Source organism: Coenobita brevimanus, chromosome 57 (assembly GCF_032717465.1).
Source record: "Coenobita brevimanus isolate Jiangsu-jjx chromosome 57, ASM3271746v2, whole genome shotgun sequence".
NCBI classification, from domain to species: Eukaryota; Metazoa; Arthropoda; class Malacostraca; order Decapoda; family Coenobitidae; genus Coenobita; species Coenobita brevimanus.
In genome coordinates, this window is record NC_137010.1 from 54,980,819 (window position 1) to 55,002,150 (window position 21,332).

General features: G+C 44.0%; 1 protein-coding gene across 1 annotated transcript; it reads right to left on the bottom strand.

Annotated features, from left to right (window-relative positions):
* Positions 1-536: 536 nt before the first annotated feature.
* abs (ATP-dependent RNA helicase abstrakt) lies at positions 537-20,634 on the bottom strand. Its single transcript, XM_080274268.1, has 12 exons — positions 20,490-20,634; positions 18,221-18,331; positions 16,845-16,980; positions 14,350-14,554; positions 12,324-12,444; positions 10,415-10,568; positions 6,831-6,987; positions 6,253-6,333; positions 3,973-4,207; positions 3,493-3,678; positions 2,389-2,625; positions 537-1,850 (listed from the first exon to the last, which is right to left on the bottom strand). The coding sequence occupies exons 1-12, from the start codon at positions 20,517-20,519 to the stop codon at positions 1,641-1,643; spliced, it is 1,863 nt and encodes a 620-aa protein (XP_080130394.1). The 5' UTR covers positions 20,520-20,634; the 3' UTR covers positions 537-1,640.
* Positions 20,635-21,332: the final 698 nt, after the last annotated feature.

The window sequence follows — 21,332 nt, forward strand, 5'->3', positions numbered from 1 at the left end:
TCCCCCCCCCCCCCGGGCTCTCTGGACTGTACCTCATCTTCAACTGTGGAAATAAAGACATCTGGATGATGATGATGATGATGATGATTAGAAGGATGGTGGTGGTGATGATGATGATGATGATGATTAGAAGGATGGTGGTGATGATGATGATGATGATGATTAGAAGGATGGTGGTGATGATGATGATGATGAAGAGGAGGGTGATGGTGGTGGTGGTGATGGTGAAGAGGATGGTGGTAGTGGGGGTGGTGGCGATGATGAAGAGAAGGACAGGTGTAGTGGTGGTGGTGGTGGTGGTGGTGGTGGTGGTGGTGGTGGTGGTGGTGATGATGATGATGATGATGATGATGATGATGATGATGATGATGATGATGATGGCATTACATGATCAAAAATCCTCCAGTTACCCCTTGAGCATCACACCTATATAAGACCATCACTCCAACTGGGGCATTCTAACCCCTACACCACCAGAGCGTTGTGTGGGCACCATGCAATAAACAATTTCATTTTTATATTTAATCAGGAACACAACATTTGGACAAAGAAATGTAAAACGCTGACATAAACTCTATATACACAATACAACAAACATTAAATCTACAGATGGGAAATTGTTGTACAGTATGCTGCTAAGAGTACACATGAGGCAGGAAGGGCTACAGTGCATGTGAAAGTGATCTGAGAACCTTTGATTTTTATGTAAGGCTGAAAAATGGATGTGTCAGGTCTTCAAGGTTGTTTAATATATATAAAGGATGGTGTTATAAAATACATACAAGATAGAACAGTGGATGCTGGAGTGTCATTAGTAAGAGAGGGTTGTTGCTCAGCCTTAGCTTGCCTGACGCAGCAGACACACTAAACACAGGTAAACAACTGCCCCTATAGAATCATTCTAAAGGTTTCCTACACTATTTCATGGTGTGCCTGTGACTGGTGTTGTATGTGTTATCTGTGGGCATTTCAGTGTGGCATAATTTTCTGTTATGCTTCACTATGTGTGTTATGTTGTGTGGGCATATTCTACAAGGAGGGCATGTGACATCTGTGAATCCATCCAAAGCAAATCTGAGCCGGTAACTAAAAAGGGATGACGATGTCCTCATCTAACCCCATTTAGATGAAGTCAATCAATTCTATTTAAGGATGCCTCTGGTGGGTGGATGTCAGGAGAGAGGGGTTGTAATACAGTGTTGTAAATGAGGGGTTATAATGGCTGGATGTACTGCCTTGCATATTCAATAAGTACATGGGTGTTTCTTCATTGCTAGTGTTGGAATGTCTGGAAGTGGGACGTTGGTGAAGAGGGTCTGGCAGTGTCTAAGTGGTAGTTATTTTATGTGTGTAGTTGTGTTGTGTGGCTGTGTTATATAATGAGAGGGTTGTTGTGTGTCAGCACAATATGCCACATAAAACTGTGTGCCCATCATGTCAAGATATTCTGTAACTGGGAGGACTTGAACTTCAAAGTGTGAGGCATGGGGGATGGTTTTGGTGCAGCCAGCGGTGATGCATGGGGCATTATTGTGTATGGTCAGTAAGGTGCATGATGTAAGTAACTGTGCTGTATGAATGTGGTACCTACGGTAAGTATATGTGTTGCAGTATGAGGGGCAGGTATGTAATAATTCCAGCTAGTAATCCGCAGCGTTGGCAGCCAGGTAATCCTTGCGTCCAATCCCTGCCGCCTGCTTGTTCTGCATGGCTTCGAGGCGTGGACAGGCAGTGATGCGGTGACCCAACCCACCACAGTACGAACACCCACGCTCGTCACCACCAACGTCCTCCATCGCTGCAAGAAGGTCCTCCTCACCACCCCCAATCATCAGCAGGAATGGTGGAACCTGAAACAACCACAATTCACTCAGTCATACTGGCTTTAGTTAGGTGGTTCCTAACACCTCCTCATCTACTATGGCACTTTAACACAATATCACTTCAATGTTCTTCTGCTGATGCTGGTGAGGGATGCCTTCACGTGGTGACACCAACAGTATCTGCAACCCTTAGCTATTTTCCAATCCCTCAGAAGGCGGATGGTGGGCTCTTGAGGGAGGCTAACTTCAACCTGCAGTCTGCCGGGTTCACATTTTAGGTGAACCTGTGGCTACAACTAGTACTACATTAATGAGATCTAACTTCAACCAAGTTATCCACGCACTGTGGGTGGCAATGGTACAGCTGGTGTTTTATATGGACTGGAAGCTATATCAGGAGTAAAAATTAGCTAATGATCTTCCTAATGGCTGTTGGAAATGGGAAAAAATCAATTATGCACCAACAAGCAACTTGTCAAAACTGGATCTCTAAATACAACAAACCAAGAATTATAAACAGCAGGAATAACAGTGAAAGATCCAACCAGCAGCATCCACACTGTACCTTCTGCTTGGCCTCAATCAGCAGGTGTTTGAGATCGAGCAGAACAGACTCATCGTTGGCCTTGTTGACGAAAGTTGTGGCAACGCCCTGCTGACCCGAGCGCCCCGTCCTGCCGATGCGATGGACATAATTCTCGATGTCGTCGGGCATGTCGTAGTTGATGACGTGCTGGATCCCGGGGAAGTCCAGTCCCTTGGAGGCCACGTCTGTCGCCACCAACACATCTTTGTCGCCTCGCTGGGGTGGCAGGGTCAGTGTCAGTATCATAATTCATCTATCTATCTATCTATCTATAGCCCGACGCCCTAATCCCACAAAGGGTAGCCACAGACAAAACGCCTCCAAGTCGCTCTGTCACCTACCATTTGACTGCTCTTCCCCCAACTCACTCCCCCTTCCCTCATATACCTCTCAGCTCCATCCCTCCACCTCATCCGTGATCTCTCCCTCCCTCCACTTCACTTACATACACCCTCTTAGTCAGTCTTTCATTCTCCATTCTCTCCACATGTCCAATTCATACAGTCTTTTATTTATTTTTGAGCTTTGAGGGAACAGTTATTGTGAGTGCCTTGCTTTTGGTTTCCCCTTTCTTGCATTAAAAGAAAGAAAAGAAAGAAAGAAAGAAAGAGACAGAGAGAGACAGACAGACAGAGGAAGAAGAAAAAAGGTTATGTTACAGGGATAGTCATCATCCATTCACCCAGTGTCATGCTACATGCTAGTGACTCCACATTGAGTGACAAGCCAGATAAAGCACTTTCCAGCTCTCCAGGAACAGGGGAATTATACCTGTCAAAGGCTTCAAGATCTATTATCAACCAGCATACACCAAGGAATCATATTTCGGAAAATGTAAAAGAATTTTGTACAACTGAGAAATCCTTACAGTAAAAGAGTAACTTGGGTATAACCTTATGTCCTGCCAACTGACCAGAAAAGCCTGAACCATGGCTGAGCGTCCCTCCCAGTTCTTTCCCTTACATACAGCGACCACTGTTATCCCCACCATAAATACGTACTATCCGATCAAGTTTACAAACCACAAGATAAAAAAAGAGAGTCAGCAAGTCCAAGAGATAGGCAAACCTCCTTTCTACCCACCTGGAAGGCCTGAACCGCAGCCGAGCGTTCCTCCTGGTCCTTTCCCCCGTGTATAGCCGCTGCCGTGACCCCCTTCAGCAAGAGATATTCCTGAATCAAGTCCACGTCCTGCTTCTTCTCAGCAAAGATCAGCACCGGTGGGGGGGTCTTGTTGAGGCAGGTCAGGATGTGAGTTACCTTGGCTTCCTGCACAGAAAATAATACAGTAATCAGCATCAGTTTTAATTATCATCAGCTTCATCCTCCTCCTCCTCCTCTTCTTCCTCCTCCTGCTCTTCCTCCTCCTCCTTCTCCTCCTCCACCTCATCATCATCATCACCATCACCATCACCATCATCATCATCTCTTCCTTCTCTCTTGTCTAATATACCATACGTCAATTCCGGCACCACACACAGGATAAGCTAAATCACTAACCAAGAGGCATTAAGAAGCCCCCTAAGCCCCCAAGACCACCCCATCCCTTTAATCCACTCTCACCTGCTTGACGTACTCCACTTCCTGCACGACGCACATGGATGCAGCTCCGGCCCGACCCACATTCACCGTGACCGGCTTGACGAGGGCCGACCGGGCGAAATTCTGGATCTTCTTGGGCATGGTGGCCGAGAAGAGGAGGGTCTGACGCTGGGCCTTGAAGTACGAGTAGATGGTGCGCACGTCCTCCTCAAACCCCATGTCAATCATGCGGTCAGCCTCATCCATCACAAGGTACCTGTTGAGGACGGCAAGGAGTAAAAAGCAAAATGAATCACTTAGGAAAGGTGCTAGGGAAAGATTTATACAACAAAGAAGAGTAGCAAGGTGTAATAAGCAAAATGAATCACTTAGGAAAGGTGCTAGGGAAGGATTTATATAACAAAGAAGAGTGCAGCAAGGTGTAATATGCAAAATAAAATGCTAAGGATGTGTTTGGGATGGATTTATATGACACAGAAGAGTACCGCAAGGTGTAATATGCAAGATAAATTGCTTAGGAAAAGGTGTTGGGGAGCTTCCTTAATCCATCCATCATCCAATCCTATGTTGCCCCATGAGAAGTGTAGGAGCCAAGGGCTAGGCAGGTTGGTCCTAACATTTAAGATGAGAGTGACCAGCCTCACTCATCTCTGAGTGGCATTACATGAACAATCAACCCCAACCACCCCTTGAATATAAACCTACGCAGGCTCAATCCGACTGGAGCGCTGTAATTACTCACTAAACCACCAGGTGCCATAATTTGGTTACTGTATATGGTTACCACCCAGCATAGTAAATGGTTTCCTGGTGTATAAGAAACCATTTGGCTTGTCACTCTGTGTAGAGTCACCCACAGGCAGAAGGATGAGGAAAGAATGAAGGAAAGAAAGGCAGAAGAGGGAGTGTAAAGTCACCCACAGGCAGAAGGAAGAGGAAAGAATGAAGGAAAGAAAGACAGAAGAGGGAGTGTAAAGTCACCCACAGGCAGAAGGACGAGGAAAGAATGAAGGAAAGAAAGGCAGAAGAGGGAGTGTAAAGTCACCCACAGGCAGAAGGAAGAGGAAAGAATGAAGGAAAGAAAGACAGAAGAGGGAGTGTAAAGTCACCCACAGGCAGAAGGACGAGGAAAGAATGAAAGAAAGGCAGAAGAGGGAGTGTAGAGTCACCCACAGGCAGAAGGAAGAGGAAAGAATGAAGGAAAGAAAGACAGAAGAGGGAGTGTAGAGTCACCCACAGGCAGAAGGAAGAGGAAAGAAAGACAGAAGAGGGAGTGTAGAGTCACCCACAGGCAGAAGGAAGAGGAAAGAATGAAGGAAAGAAAGACAGAAGAGGGAGTGTAAAGTCACCCACAGGCAGAAGGAAGAGGAAAGAATGAAGGAAAGAAAGACAGAAGAGGGAGTGTAAAGTCACCCACAGGCAGAAGGAAGAGGAAAAGAATGAAGGAAAGAAAGACAGAAGAGGGAGTGTAAAGTCACCCAAAGGCCGAAGGAAGAGAAAAGAATGAAGGAAAGAAAGACAGAAGAGGGAGTGTAAAGTCACCCACAGGCAGAAGGAAGAGGAAAGAATGAAGGAAAGACAGACAGAAGAGGGAGTGTAAAGTCACCCACAGGCAGAAGGAAGAGGAAAGAATGAAGGAAAGAAAGACAGAAGAGGGAGTGTAAAGTCACCCACAGGCAGAAGGAAGAGGAAAGAATGAAGGAAAGGAAGACAGAAGAGGGAGTGTAAAGTCACCCACAGGCAGAAGGAAGAGGAAAGAATGAAGGAAAGAAAGACAGAAGAGGGAGTGTAAAGTCACCCACAGGCAGAAGGAAGAGGAAAGAATGAAGGAAAGAAAGACAGAAGAGGGACTGTAAAGTCACCCACAGGCAGAAGGAAGAGGAAAGAATGAAGGAAAGAAAGACAGAAGAGGGAGTGTAAAGTCACCCACAGGCAGAAGGAAGAGGAAAGAATGAAGGAAAGAAAGACAGAAGAGGGAGTGTAAAGTTACCCACAGGCAGAAGGAAGAGGAAAGAATGAAGGAAAGAAAGACAGAAGAGGGAGTGTAAAGTCACCCACAGGCAGAAGGAAGAGGAAAGAATGAAGGAAAGAAAGACAGAAGAGGGAGTGTAAAGTCACCCATAGGCAGAAGGAAGAGAAAAGAATGAAGGAATGACTGAAGGGGAAAGAAGGTGCAGAGGAAAGAGCAGACACCCAAAGCAGCACTACACCAAGTGAGTGGATGGTAAGCAGCCCTGCCTACCACAATCCAGCTTCCTTTACCACCGAAAATACGAGATTTGTAATGTGTCCGTTACTCACCTGCAGATGTCCAGCCGAACCATCTTCTTGTCCAGCATGTCAATGAGGCGGCCGGGGGTACACACCATGATGTGGACACCTCTGTGGGGAAGGGTGGCTTTATAACATTATCTATTGATCTATCTATTGCCAGACGCCTTAATCCCATACAGGGTGGCCACAAACAAATCGCCTCCATGTCGCCCTGTCCCCTGCCATTTCCCCATTTCACTGCCCTGCTCCCAACTCACACCCCCCTCATTCATATACGGTACCTCTCCACTCCATCTCTCCATCTCATCTTTATTATTATTATTATTATCATTATCATCATCATCATTATTACCACCACCACCATCATCATCATCATAATAAAAACAATATGGCAGTCATCATAATCATACTCATCATCATCATCATAAAATCAATCAGAAGTACAACGTTAAAGTATTTGTTCTCTCTCTCTCTCTCTCTCTCCCTCCCTCTCCCTCTCTCTCTCTCTCCTCATTGTCATCATCATAATCATCATCGTATAATCAATCAGAAGTACAACATAAAAGTAGGTTCTCCCTCCCCCTATCTCTCTCTCTCTCTCTTACTTCCTGATGGTGTGCAGTGCCGTGGCCACCGGTTCACCCCCTATGGCCAGGCAGGTGCGCAGTTCAGGGAAGTTATCCGCCTCCACGAACTTACAGATGTACTCGATGTTGTCCTTGATCTGTTTAGCCAGCTCTCGCGACGGTACGATGATCAGGCCTGTGGGATGGACGGTGGGCATTAGAGCTAAAGTGGCGACGTGTAAAAACATCCTCACTCATATCAATACACCAAATCCTGTATGAGGCAGCCCTAGAATGTATTCAATATGGACAGTGGGTGTTAGAGCCCAAGTGGTGATATGTGTGAGTGGCACATCGGAGGACTCTGGGCCTCAGGGAACAGGGTATTAAACCAACACCCAGCCAGAAAAAAGGTGACTATAGTTATGTGGAGAGGATGGAGAGTGAGAGACTGATGAGGAGAGTGTATGTGAGTGAGGTGGAGGGGGAGAGAGGAAGGGGGAGGCCAAGGATGAGATGGAGGGATGGAGTGGAGAGGTATATGAGAGAGGAGGGTGTGAGCTGGGAGCACGGCAGTGAAATGGCAGGGGACAGGGTGACGTGGAGGTGATTTGTTTGTGGCCATCCCATATGGGATTAAGGCGTCTGGCAATAGATAGATAGATGAAAAGATCTGAGTCAAAGTGGACAGTGGCAATCATCATTACTGTCACCATCATCATCATCTTTTCATCATCATCATCATCATTTTCATCATCATCATCTTATTCTTCATCATCATCATCTTATTCATCATCATTTTCATCATCATCATCATCATCTTATCATCATCATCATCATCATCTTATCATCATCATCATCATCATCTTATCATCATCATCATCATCATCATCATCATCTTATCATCATCATCTTATTCATCATCATCATTTTCATCATCATCATCATCTTATTCATCATCATCATCATCATTTTCATCATCATCATCATCTTATTCATCATCATCATCATCATTTTCATCATCATCATCATCTTATTCATCATCATCATCATCATTTTCATCATCATCATCATCTTATTCATCATCATCATCATCATTTTCATCATCATCATCATCTTATTCATCATCATCATCATCTTATTCATCATCATCATCATCTTACTCATCATCATCATATTCATCATCATCATCTTATTCATCATCATCATATTCATCATCATCTTATCATCATCATCTTACTCATCATCATCATATTCATCATCATCATCTTACTCATCATCATTATATTCATCATCATCATCTTATTCATCATCATCATATTCATCATCATCTTATCATCATCATCTTACTCATCATCATCATATTCATCATCATCATCTTACTCATCACCATCATATTCATCATCATCATCTTATTCATCATCATCATATTCATCATCATCTTATCATCATCATCTTACTCATCATCATCATATTCATCATCATCATCTTACTCATCACCATCATATTCATCATCATCATCTTATTCATCATCATCATCATCATCATATTCATCATCATCTTCTTATTCATCATCATCTTATTCATCATCATCATCATCATCATATTCATCATCATCATCATCATCATCTTATTCTTCATCATTATCACCATCATATTCATCATCATCTTCTTATTCATCATCATCTTCTTATTCATCATCATCATCATCATCATATTCATCATCATCATCTTATTCTTCATCATCATCATCATCATCTTCTTATTCATCATCATCATCATCATCATCATCATCATCTTCTTATTCATCATCATCATCATCATATTCATCATCATCTTCTTATTCATCATCATCATATTCATCATCATTTTATTCATCATCATCAACATCATCATATTCATCATCATCTTATTCATCATCATCATCATCATCATATTCATCATCATCATCATCATCATCCACACCTCTTTTTTTTCCCCATCACTGGATTGGATATGGTGCGGTTTAGAAAGCAGCAAAAAAACGATGAAAGGAGTAACTCATCACCAGACCAATTCACTGTGTCACAACTGCATTCCCTCACCATCTAAGGCCGGGAATCATGACTCTATATATCTATAGCCCGACGCCCTAATCATGACTCACTGTGTAAATAATATGGCTGTTGGGGCTGTATCATAACAACTAAAGACACAAAGGTAAAGGTGACTCACTAATTACTGATGGTTATTTAAAGTGAGAGACTGACAAGGAGAGTGTATGTGAGTGAGGTGGAGGAGGAGAGAGGGAGGGGGAGGCCAAGATGAGATGGTGGGATGGAGTGGAGAGGTATATGAGAGAGGGGGATGTGCTGGGAGCAGGGCAGTGAAATGGCAGGGGACAGAGCGACATGGAGGCGGTTTGTTTGTGGCCACCCCTTATGGGATTAAGGCGTCTGGCAATAGACAGATAGATATTTAAAGACACCTGTAACTGTCAGACGCATTTATGTGATCATGGTATACTTTGAAATTAACATAAAAAACTGTGGGTTTCTCTCTACTTATGCCCTCCATTGTTATTGAGTGAATTCAGTTTGTCTGGCCAAGGAGACCCACCACCTGCAGGCAAGCAACCCACCATCCCTGCAGTGAACCAACATTCCCTTGTAGCAGACAGCATCTCAACACAGCAAGGAGCCGGGAACAGTGTGGAGGTTTGGTATGCGTCTCTCCACCCAGTTAACAGGGTCACCATAATGGGCTTCACTTCACCCAGTTATTTGGTTATATGGTTACCACCCAGCATTGTAAATAGTTTCTAGGGTTACAGGAAACCATTAGACTTGTCACTCACTGTACGGTCACCTGAAGTGGAAACAAGAGTAATATTGAGGCAGGAGGGGTGGGAGAAATAAAAAGAGAGGAGGACAGTCAAAAAAAGAATGATAAAGGTGATGAAAGAAGTAGGTGGCACCAAATACATCTCCACCTTAACTTGGGCCAGATTTCATCCTTCTGCAGCTTATTTCACATCACTGAATGGGAGGATAAGACAATATTACTTCTCTATATCACTTCTTTGTGACTATCATCATACTTTGGTGCTAATCTACTGCTACAACTCAGGATTCAAGAGGGAGAGATGACAATTTTAGGCCAAGGTAGCATAAAACCAATATACCTATCTATCTATCTATCTTATCTATCTATGGCCAGACGCCTTAATCCCATATGGGATGGCCACAAACAAATCGCCTCCATGTTGCCCTGTCCCTGCCATTTCACTGCCCTGCTCCCAATTCACACCCCCCTCACTCATATACCTCTCCACTCCATCCCTCCATCTCATCCTTGGCCTCCCCCTCCTTCTCTCCCCCTCCACCTCACTCACATACACTCTCCTCATCAGTCTCTCACTCTCCACATGGCCAAACCACCTCAACGTGCTTCTCCTAACGCTTCCTATCACATCACACATCCACACCACAACGCTCCTTCACATCGTCATTTGTCAGTCTGTCTCTCCATGTGACTCAATAGGCTCCTCTCAAATAACTCATTTCCACTGCTCTTACTCTTGACCAATATACCACTTATGCTTTCAGGTTTAATACACTGTATGGTAGTCATTATAAACTCACCATAGGGTCCCTCATTGCTCATAAACGGCAGCTTCTTCTCCTGCTCCAGACAGAACATAATGATGGGCAGAATAAACACCATACTCTTGCCACTGCCGGTGAAAGCAATGCCGATCATGTCACGGCCCTTCAGTGCAGCCGGGATTCCTTGCATCTGTGGAGAGATAGGACGTTAGGAGGGAAAATTATGCTTCTGGTTTCCTACAAGGGTGGTTTGAGCTGGAATGAGGGCAGCCTGAGAGCAGAGCAGAACAGAGGAGAGTGGGTAATGGAGGTGATTTATTCGTGACCACCCCTTCTGAGATTAACGTGCCTGGATATGTATAGACAGACAGATGATGGTGGTGGTGGTGGTGGTGACAACAGCGGTAGTGACGATGATACTGATGACAAAGATGATGGTTGGTGGTGGTGGTGACAACAGCGGTAGTGACGATGATACTGATGACAAAGATGATGGTTGGTGGTGGTGGTGACAACAGCGGTAGTGACGATGATACTGATGACAAAGATGATGGTTGGTGGTGGTGGTGACAACAGCGGTAGTGACGATGATACTGATGACAAAGATGATGGTTGGTGGTGGTGGTGACAACAGCGGTAGTGACGATGATACTGATGACAAAGATGATGGTTGGTGGTGGTGGTGACAACAGCGGTAGTGACGATGATACTGATGACAAAGATGATGGTTGGTGGTGGTGGTGACAACAGCGGTAGTGACGATGATACTGATGACAAAGATGATGGTTGGTGGTGGTGGTGACAACAGCGGTAGTGACGATGATACTGATGACAAAGATGATGGTTGGTGGTGGTGGTGACAACAGCGGTAGTGACGATGATACTGATGACAAAGATGATGGTTGGTGGTGGTGGTGACAACAGCGGTAGTGACGATGATACTGATGACAAAGATGATGGTTGGTGGTGGTGGTGACAACAGTGGTAGTGACGATGATACTGATGACAAAGATGATGGTTGGTGGTGGTGGTGACAACGGCGGTAGTGACGATGATACTGATGACAAAGATGATGGTTGGTGGTGGTGGTAATAATAATAATGACGATGAAATTGGTGGTGGTGGTGGTGGTGAGAGAGAGAGAAAAACACACACGTCTTCAGTTGACCTCTGACCAAAAGCCGCATCATTGACAAGAAGCTGGTAAGGAAGTTTTTTTTATTATTATTATGATTATGATTACAGTATTATTATTATTATTATTATTATTATTAATTATTATTATTATTATTATTATTATTATCTTCCTACATGGCAACAAATTGGTCACTCCCACTTAACCCCTTGGAAGCATTTCTATCTATTGCCAGACACCTTATTCCAGTAAGGGGTGGCCACAAACAAATCGCCCCCATGTCACTCTGTCCCTTGCCATTTCACCGCCCTGCCCCCAGCTTACACTCCCCTCTCTCATATTCCCCTCCACTCCATCCCTCCATCTCATCCTTGGCCTCCCCCTCCCTCTTCCCCCCCTCCACCTCACTTACATACACTCTCCTCATCAGTCTCTCACTCTTCATCCTCTCCACATGGCCAAACCACTTTAATGTGTTTCTTCTAATGCTTCCTATCACATCCACATCCACAACACAACGCTCCTTCACATCCTCATTTCTCAGTCTGTCTCTCCATGTGACTTTTTACTCTGACTTGGCCAAATAATAATAATAATAATAATAATAATAATAATAATAATAATAATAATCTATCCATCCATCATCCAATCCTACGTTGTCGCATGAGGAGCGTAGGAGCCCGGGGCTTGGCAAATTGGTCCTGACATTTAAGATGAGTGAAAAAAAAAATAATCGTAATACACAAAATACAGTAAATAAAAATAAAATAAAGTCACCCAAAGCTACACCCCCCCCTCCGACGGAGTTACCTGTATGGGCGACGGCTTCTCAATGCCCTTCTTCTTCAGTGCCTTGATGATACATGCCGGGAACTTCATGTCAGCAAAGGACTTGAGTGGCGGAGGAACATCTTCACCCTCCACCAGGATCCTACGAAATATCATCATCATCGTCATCGTCATCATCCAGACCTCCTTTCCCACCCTAGGGCAGGGTGAGGAGTAGCAATGTCCAGACAGCCCAAATTTGCCCAATCCAGTGGGCCACGCTTCCATTCACTCATCATGCAAGCCCCCGGAATCCTGGCTCTATCAGATACACCAAAAACATGCACCAGTTCACAAAATATGCGGATGGTTAGTGTTGATGCCCTGTGCTAAGCTGTTTAATTTACCTCATTCCCCCCCCCCTCATATAACTTCACCTCTCTCTCTCTCTCTCAAAAACTTCATCTCTCTCTCTCTCTAATAAAACTTTCCTTCTCTTTAATTTACCTTATTTCACCCCTCTCTCATACAACTTCACCTCTCTCTCAAAAACTTTATATCTCTCTCTCATAAAACTTTCCCTCTCTCTCCCCCTTCCTGCGCTTGCTTTTTTTATGCTTCCTTTATACCTCCCAAAAAATCTCACTCTCTATGCTTCCCTCTCTCCCAAACTCTCTCTCTCTCTCTCTCTCTCTCTTCTTCTATCAGCACTCTTAGCCTGTACTGCTCTGAGAAAAAAAAAATTGACCCCCCTCTATGCCAGCCGATTTTGGATTTTTTTTTTTTTCTGGCTAAATGGGTTTGCTACATCAATATAAGATCCACGGCACACATCAAAGTAATCCACAAAGCCAGACGGTTGGTTGAATCGAGTCAGGCTGGTGCCACTCCACCTCTAAAATCTTCAAGGTTAAAAATCTTCAAGGTTACTGAGGGGGCGGAGCGGTTGTGAGCCTGTGAAGACCATTACTTGCCTTCTTCTTGTTCTCTCTCTCCCTTTCTCGTTTCCTCTCTCTTTCTCTCCCTCTCCCTTTCTCTTTTCCTCTCTCTTTCTCTCCCTCTCCCCCTTTCTCTTTTCCTCTCACTTTCTCTCTCTCTCTCTCTTTTGCTTGCCTCTCTCTTCTATCAATCCCCTCTTTTCCCTGCCTCTCTACTGCCTGCCTCAATTTATGTCACCCTTCCTGCCTCAACTCTCCACATATGTCTGAAGTTAGCATGATACGTTATGACCTTCCAGTTTACTTTGGTTGCTTGCAATGTCTTCTCAGTGCTGCAGGACATAGATACGTCACCAGCGTTTTAGAGGGGGACGTAGATCTACATCGCCAGCACGGTACGGGTTAAAACACAGAGACAATTATCAAAATCATCACTACAGTAATCTATTCATCATTCTACTTAAACTTTCCATCCATCTATATGTTTGTCTGTCTCTTTATCTGGCTACTTTCATATCTGTTTACCCTTTGCCATGATCGTATGAAACAAGACAACACATAACAGAAACCAATACTACTACTACTACCGTACTCTTAATCATCATCATCCAATCTTGTGTTGCCCCATGAGGTGCGTAGGAGCCCGGGGCTAGGCAACTTGGTCCTGATTTTTATGATGAGAGTGACCAGCCTCACTCATCTCTTGAGTGGCATTACATGAGCAATAAATCCCAATCAACCCTTGGATGTAAACCCATTCAGGCTCAATCCAAATGGGGCACCTTAAATACCCACTAAATCACCAGGCGCCATAATCTGGTTATATGGTTACCACCTAGCATAGTAAATGGTTTCCTGGTGTACAGGAAACCATTAGGCTTCTCACTCTGTGTAAAGTCACCCATAGACAGAAAGAAGAGGAAAGAGTGAAGGAAAGAAAGACAGAGGAGGAAGGAAGGAAGGAAAGAAGGAAGAAGAGAGGACAGGGCAGGCACCTGAGAGCAGCACTACTTTGAGTGGATAGTGAGCACCCCCACCTACCACATAATGATAAAGATAATAATGATAATGATGAAATAACTGTGGAAATGTACAACTGGGTACATTTTAAAGCCAGGAATGAGTCTTACTTGTACTTGTTGCGGACGCGTTCATGTCGCTTGTCATCCATGGCCAGGATGCGTCGTGGTGGGGTCCAGGAGGTAACCACCGGGTCTTCATACTGCACTCCCCTCGCCAACTCCGATACTCCCATCAGCGCTCGTTTCTCCGCTACTGCCTCCAGAAGCCGTTTCTCCTCCCGACGCTGTTTCTCAAGCTCTGATTCCTTCCTCGCTGCATGAAAATAAGTGATTCGTTATTACCTGTACTGCTATCATCATCATCATCATCATCATTTTACTGCATACTCCAGCCAATTTTGACATTCCCACTTGCACACGTGTCTCTTTCATTGTCCCCCGGTAACCATTTCTCTTCATGATGCTGTTTCTCAAGTTTAGATTCCTTCCTCGCTACGGGGAAATAAGTGACTCATTATTATTACTATTATTATTATTATTATTATTACTATCATCATCATCATCATCATACTGGACCCCCCTGAACAACTCTGGCATCCCTATCAGTGCACGTTTCTTTGTCTTTATCTGTAATCTCTTCTCCTCATGACCCTGTTTTTCAAGATCAGTCTCCTTCCTCAATAGTATTAGTAGTTGTTGTTGTTGTTGCCTCAGGTTCATCCGAAACATGAACTTGGTGGACTGCAGGCTTAAGTTCTTCTCTGGCAGTGCATCCTACTCCTCCTGGTGGGACTGGGAGGGAGGTGAGAGATGTTCATATAACCAGGGAGCTCCTTCACCCAGTTATATAAGTGCCACCACATGAAGGCATTCCTCTTCAGTATCAGAGTCCTTCCTTGCAACAGAAAAATACACACGTACAAACACTATTCCTCCTCCTTAAGACTATGCTGGAGTGGGGCACCTTTGTGTGGTGGCACCAATATAACCAAGCAGTACTGCAGAGCTGCCCACCTATACAAACTTCCCTCAACTCCCTCCCTATCTCTGAAACAAGGATTCTGAACTGAAGGAGAAGGGCAGTTTCGGCCAACAGTCAAGTGAGTTCATGTTCAGATGAGCCTTGGGCCACAACAAGGCCAATAACAGACCCAGCTGAGATGTGGGCATCATCCAGCCCTCTTGGACTATTAGAAGGGGCCGGATGACTCCGTCACTGATGCCTGTCCAGGATGCAACACAGCACCCCATACTATTAAGCACATTATGGAAGACTGCATTGCACACAATGTGCAACACAGCACCCCATACTATTAAGCACATTATGGAAGACTGCACTGCACACAATCACCTACGCCAACAACACAACATACACTCTTTGAGAGCTCTGTGGCAAAGCCCGGTCTCGGCTGTGGCCTTCCTTAGGGCTGTTCGACCAGACTGCCTACGGAACAACTACTACTACTACTACTACAGGCCACAACAAGAACAAGAACAACAAAAATAATATGGGATTGAAATAAACATGAACATAATAATGACCCAAACCTTATTTCTCTTTCACTCCACACAGAAGTACAACACAAATTATCATGATTGTGTTTTTGAGAGAAAATGAGTGTTGCATCACAAAAAACTTTCAAAGTCAGTAGCAGAAATAGTTTTTAAGGGATCTGAGTCATATTTTACTGTGTGTTAGAGAGACAGTAGTAGTAATAGTAGTAGCTGTAGACCAAAGTTCATCTGAAATGTGAACTCAATGGACTGCTGGAAGATGATGCCCTTCTGCAGCCCACCATCTTCCTTTTGGGGGATTGGGAAAGGACTAAGAGACATTTGTATATTAAACAGCTCTATCTATCCATCTATCTATTGCGACACCTTAATCTCGTAAGGGGTGGCCACAAACAAATTGCCTCCATGTCTCCCTGTCCCCCGCCATTTCACTGCCCTGCTCCCAGCTCACACCCCCCTCTCTCGTATACCTCTCCACTCCATCCCTCATCTCATCCTTGGCCTCCCCCTCCCTCTACCATTAGTTATATTAGTGCCAATGCATGAAGGCTACCCCCTCCAGTACCCAGGTTGGAGCAAATACACTATACAGATACATTCGAATTACCATCATAATACACACAGGGCAGTCCATGAATAACACTTCCCTAGATACTCAACTGGTGGTATATTATGTGTTGCAGGGATGGCTCAGTCTGCTGGTGTGGGCATGGGTGTGGCAGTGGGAGTACAAAATGAATAAATAATACACAAAAAAATAAAGAGTAGGAGCAGGAAATGAATAATGAAGCAGTGTTGGCTGTGTGAGTGGGAAATGAAAAAATAATACAATACACAAAAATACAGTAGGGGTAGGAAATGAATAAGTGATGCAGGGTAGAAATGAATAATGAAGCAGTGTGGTTGTGTAAGTAGGAAATAAATAATTAATACAATACACAAGAAATCACAGTAGCAGGAACTGAATAAATGATGCAGGGTAGACACTAATCACGCTGACTGAGGCCATCCCCCAACACACACGAAAATATCAGCAGGTGGAGCGCTACAGGAGTGCTATATAAGGACCAGCCTCATTACACACGCACCTTCGGCAATCTTCTTGAGTTCCGTGTGCTGGTCGAGGAGGGAGATGTTGTTCTTGCGCGCCAATTCCTGGACGTCCTCTTCCTCAGGCCCCCCATCCTTCTCCTGTGCACTCAGCCCGCCACTGTCATCATCTTCCTGAGTGACAGAAGAATATCTATCTATCTATCTATCAATTGCCAGACGTCTTAATCCCATAAGGGGTGGTCAAAAACAAATCGCCTCCCTGTAGCCCTGTCCCCCACCATTTCACTGCCCCGCTCCCAGCTCACACCCCCCTCTCTAAAATACCTCTCCACTCCATCCCTCCATCTCATCCTTGGCCTCCCACCTGCCTCTCCCCCCCTCCACTTCACTCACATACACTCTCCTCATTAGTCTCTCACTCTCCATCCTCTCCACATAGCCAAACCACCTCATTGTGTGACAGAAGACAATTACCACTATTACTCTCTCTCTCTCTCCTCCGCTCCTGTCCTGTTCCTGTCTACTCAGCCCTCAACTCTGTCTTCCTGAGTACCAAAAAATTAATCTCCCTCTCTCTCTCCTGTGTCCTCATGTCCACGCAGCTCTCCACTTTCTCGCTCTTTCACTCTCTCTCTCAAGTATCTCCCCACTATGGACGGCAAGGTGTTTGAAATACTAATTGTTCCTCATAATCTCTCTCTCTCTCTCTGGGCCATCTATCTTTGTCCTGATCAACGAGCCCTTTACTATTATCATCTTCCTTCGGGGCGATAAAATCATCACTGTCATCGTCACCAACACCATCAACACCACCACCATTATCATCATCATCACCACCACCACCACCACCACCATCACAATCATCATCATCATCACCACCACCACCACCATCAAAATTATCACCACCACCACCACCACCACCATCATCATCATCATCATCACTACCACCACCACCACAATCATCACCATTATCATCATCATCATCATCATCATCACCACCACCACCACCACCACCACCACCAACAACAACAACACCATCATCACCATTATCATCATCACCATTATCATCATCACCATTATCATCATCATCACCATCATCTAATGTCACTATATCAATACTAAGTGTGACATCCCTGGCATGTATTCAGGATGGATGGTGTGCTATCAATGCCAAAGTGGTGACATGTAAAGGTGTGTGGTGCCACCTGGACTACCGTGTTGCAAATAAATGTACAGTGAAAGACACAACTATCTTCCCAGTTCTGTCCAATGATTTACACCTGGCGAAATACACTGAAAGCCCTATCTCTACAGGTGCGTGTTGCAAACGGTTCAATCTTTCCACTATATGCTCGTCAAACTTTGGGAAGATAGTTGTGTCTTTGATTGTACATCCCATCCCAGTGCTCACCTGAGTTATCTTCAGTATCTGCTTAATCTTCTGCTTCTTGCGTTCCTTCACTGGAATATACAGCTCATAATCCTCGTCATCGCTTGATCTGGTGTCCTCCAGTCGGTACCTCTGAAAACACATACTAAATAAATATACAAAACCACCACCACCATCGTCATCATTAATAAGGCTTTTTTTTTTTTTATGCTAGGAAGAAGGAACCAAAGGCCACGAGCCCACAAACTGTTCCTTCCAAGAAAAAAACAATATACAAGAGAAAGCCAACCTCAAGAGTGCTTGTACTCTATTACGTTTTGGAAATTTCATAAAACTTCAAAGAGAAAATATGAAGAAAACTGCAGATATGGTGGTCCCTTGTCTCCTTGAGGATTCCTGTTAAAGTCTAAAATTATGAGGTAATATACATTCCTGTTAAAATCTAAAATTATGAGATAATGGCCATGTGGAGAGGATGGAGAGTGAGAGACTGGCAAGGAGGGTATATGTGAGTGAGGTGGAGGGGAAGAGAGGGATGGGGAGGCCAAGGATGAGATACAGGGATGGAGTGGAGAGGCATATGAGAGAGGGGGGTGTGAGTTGGGAGCAGGGCAGTGAAATGGCAGGGGACAGAGTGACATGGAGGCGATTTGTTTGTGGCCACCCCTTACAGGATTAAGGCGGCTGGCAATAGACAGACAGATAGAATATACAAACAAACAGGACAGCTCCCATTAGCAAATCTATCAATCTATCTACTGTATTGCCTGAAGCCATAATCCCGTAAGGGGTGGCCATTTGACTCTGAGTTATTTGTTTTACAGGGAGGGGCACTAATGATGAAAAATTAATGACTGGAATTATCTTTCATGATTCTTAATTCTTGTATGAACTACACTCCTCAGAAATATTTATCGTCACCCTCATAAACTGCCTAAGTTATTTTTTCTACTTTTTGGGACATAAAAAAAAAACTGTCTCATTTTCTTAATTTTCAATGACTTAGGCAGAAACTTAAGGTGCATTTTAGACCACTCACACCCTAGACCTGGCAAAGGCAGCTATACCAATAGGTGCGCCACGTGATGAAGAATTGATTTAGGCAAAATTCCACAAATTGCCGAACAATTACTTGGGCAGTTTCTTAATGAGGGTGATGTTATGTTACTAAAGATTGTACAGTTCATTCATGACACCCAAGTTCTGGGAAAACATATTACTTGAGAGTGCAATGTTAGGTTTCTTGATGTCAGCCATGGTGTCTTACAGAAGGCAATGGGCTGAGTCACATCCAAAGCTCATTCGTCCCCAAATTGTTCAGGTTCGTTACGTTAGATTAAATCAAACTAGGCTTGCATGAGTTACATTAGGTTACGTTAGGCTGGACTGTGTTTGGCTAGGCTTGATCATATTAGGTTAAGTTAGTAGGAAGGAACAATTAGTGATGTACTGACTCTGGAGCCGAATCAACCTAAAAGTTCAGTATAGTGGGTGGCCACTTGCCATGGTTTGCCTATAAATCTGGTGTTTTTATGGCTGATATCTTCAAAGTTACACATTTCCACAATTTTTTAACACTATCACAATGGTAATTATTATGGTTTGTCGACAAAAAAATCTATCTATCAATTGCCAGACGTCATAATCCCGTAAGGGGAGGCCATTTGACTTTGAGTTAGTTGTTTTACAGGGAGGGGCACTAACCCTCCACCAACCCACATGCTGACACATAGGAAGCACGTATGGTTTGGTTATATGGTTACCACCCAGCGTTGTAAATGGTTTCTTGGCTTACAGGAAACCATTTGGCTTATCACTCAATGTAAAGCCACCTGTAAAGGAAAGAAAAGCAATAAGAAGTGACAGGAAAGATGGGAGAAACAGGAAGAGAGGAGGGCAGGCACAGAAAAAGAATGATACAGGCTAAGGAAGAAGTAGGCAGCACTACATCAAGTGAGTGGATGATGGTCACCACCACCTACAACTATGTAAAATTTATGCACGGGAGCTCTCTTGCAGCTTCACCCACAATACATTAACAATCGAGGAGGCTTATGATTCCAAACTGGTGCTGGAAACGAACGCCTTCACGTGGTGACACCAACCTAGCTGTGCAGCTCAACACATCCCACAACTACTGCACTATTCCCCAAAAGGCAGAAGGTTGACTACGAAAAGGACAACTTATCCCTGCAGTCCACCGGGTTCACGCGTTAAATAAAGTCAGTCAACAACATATCCTTAACACGTACGGGTAAGCCAATGTGATCGGAAATACATCGTCACTCACCTTCGCTGCATTAGGGCTGGGGGAGTCCATTATGCTGTTGTATTTTTAGGCTCGCATTCTCCTGCTACTGTAAAAATATATGCTCAACCCTCACAGCACAATAATAAATCTTTAAGGCCTAATTCCTAGTTTATACAAGAACGTTTGAGAGAGATCCCAGACGACAAACGTTCGTCCCTCTAAACATAGCCCGGAGAAATCTACCTTTGTAGTGTTGCCAGATACGTTTATTCTCAACACACTATAGAATATACTTTTTTTTTTTTTTTCGGGGTTACACCTAAATGACACTGAAATCAATATGATCATCAATGTACTTAAGCAATCCTAAGCGTTTCCTCTTCAGTAAGCATCCGTCGCAAATGCTTTTCACGTTCTTATAAATAGGGAGGTGGGAGAGATATACTTCCCTCCATCTTGTATTAAATCTACGTTAAAGTAAACTAACCAAACTAAACCCAGCTTAAACAAACCAAACTTAAACTAATTCTAACGTAGATGCGACAATAGATGACTACCATGAGGTCAGAGAGAGAGAGAGAGAGAGAGAGAGAATTAAAACTGCATAAACTAAATGGTGAACATAATAGGCTATTAATTTCAGCGTACATTACTTCGTGTAATTACGCAATAATACCGAATGTAGGGAAAACACACAGTACTAAAGGGTACTTACAATACTGAGGAGAAATTACTCATCATGGAGGGAAGTGACTAGCAGAGTTCCACAGGGCTCAGTGCTGGCGCCAATTATGCTTTTAGTAAATATAAATGACACAGTAACACTGGAAATGAAAACTAAAATACCAGCACCGGGAAGACCACCAAGGGGAGACCACAGGG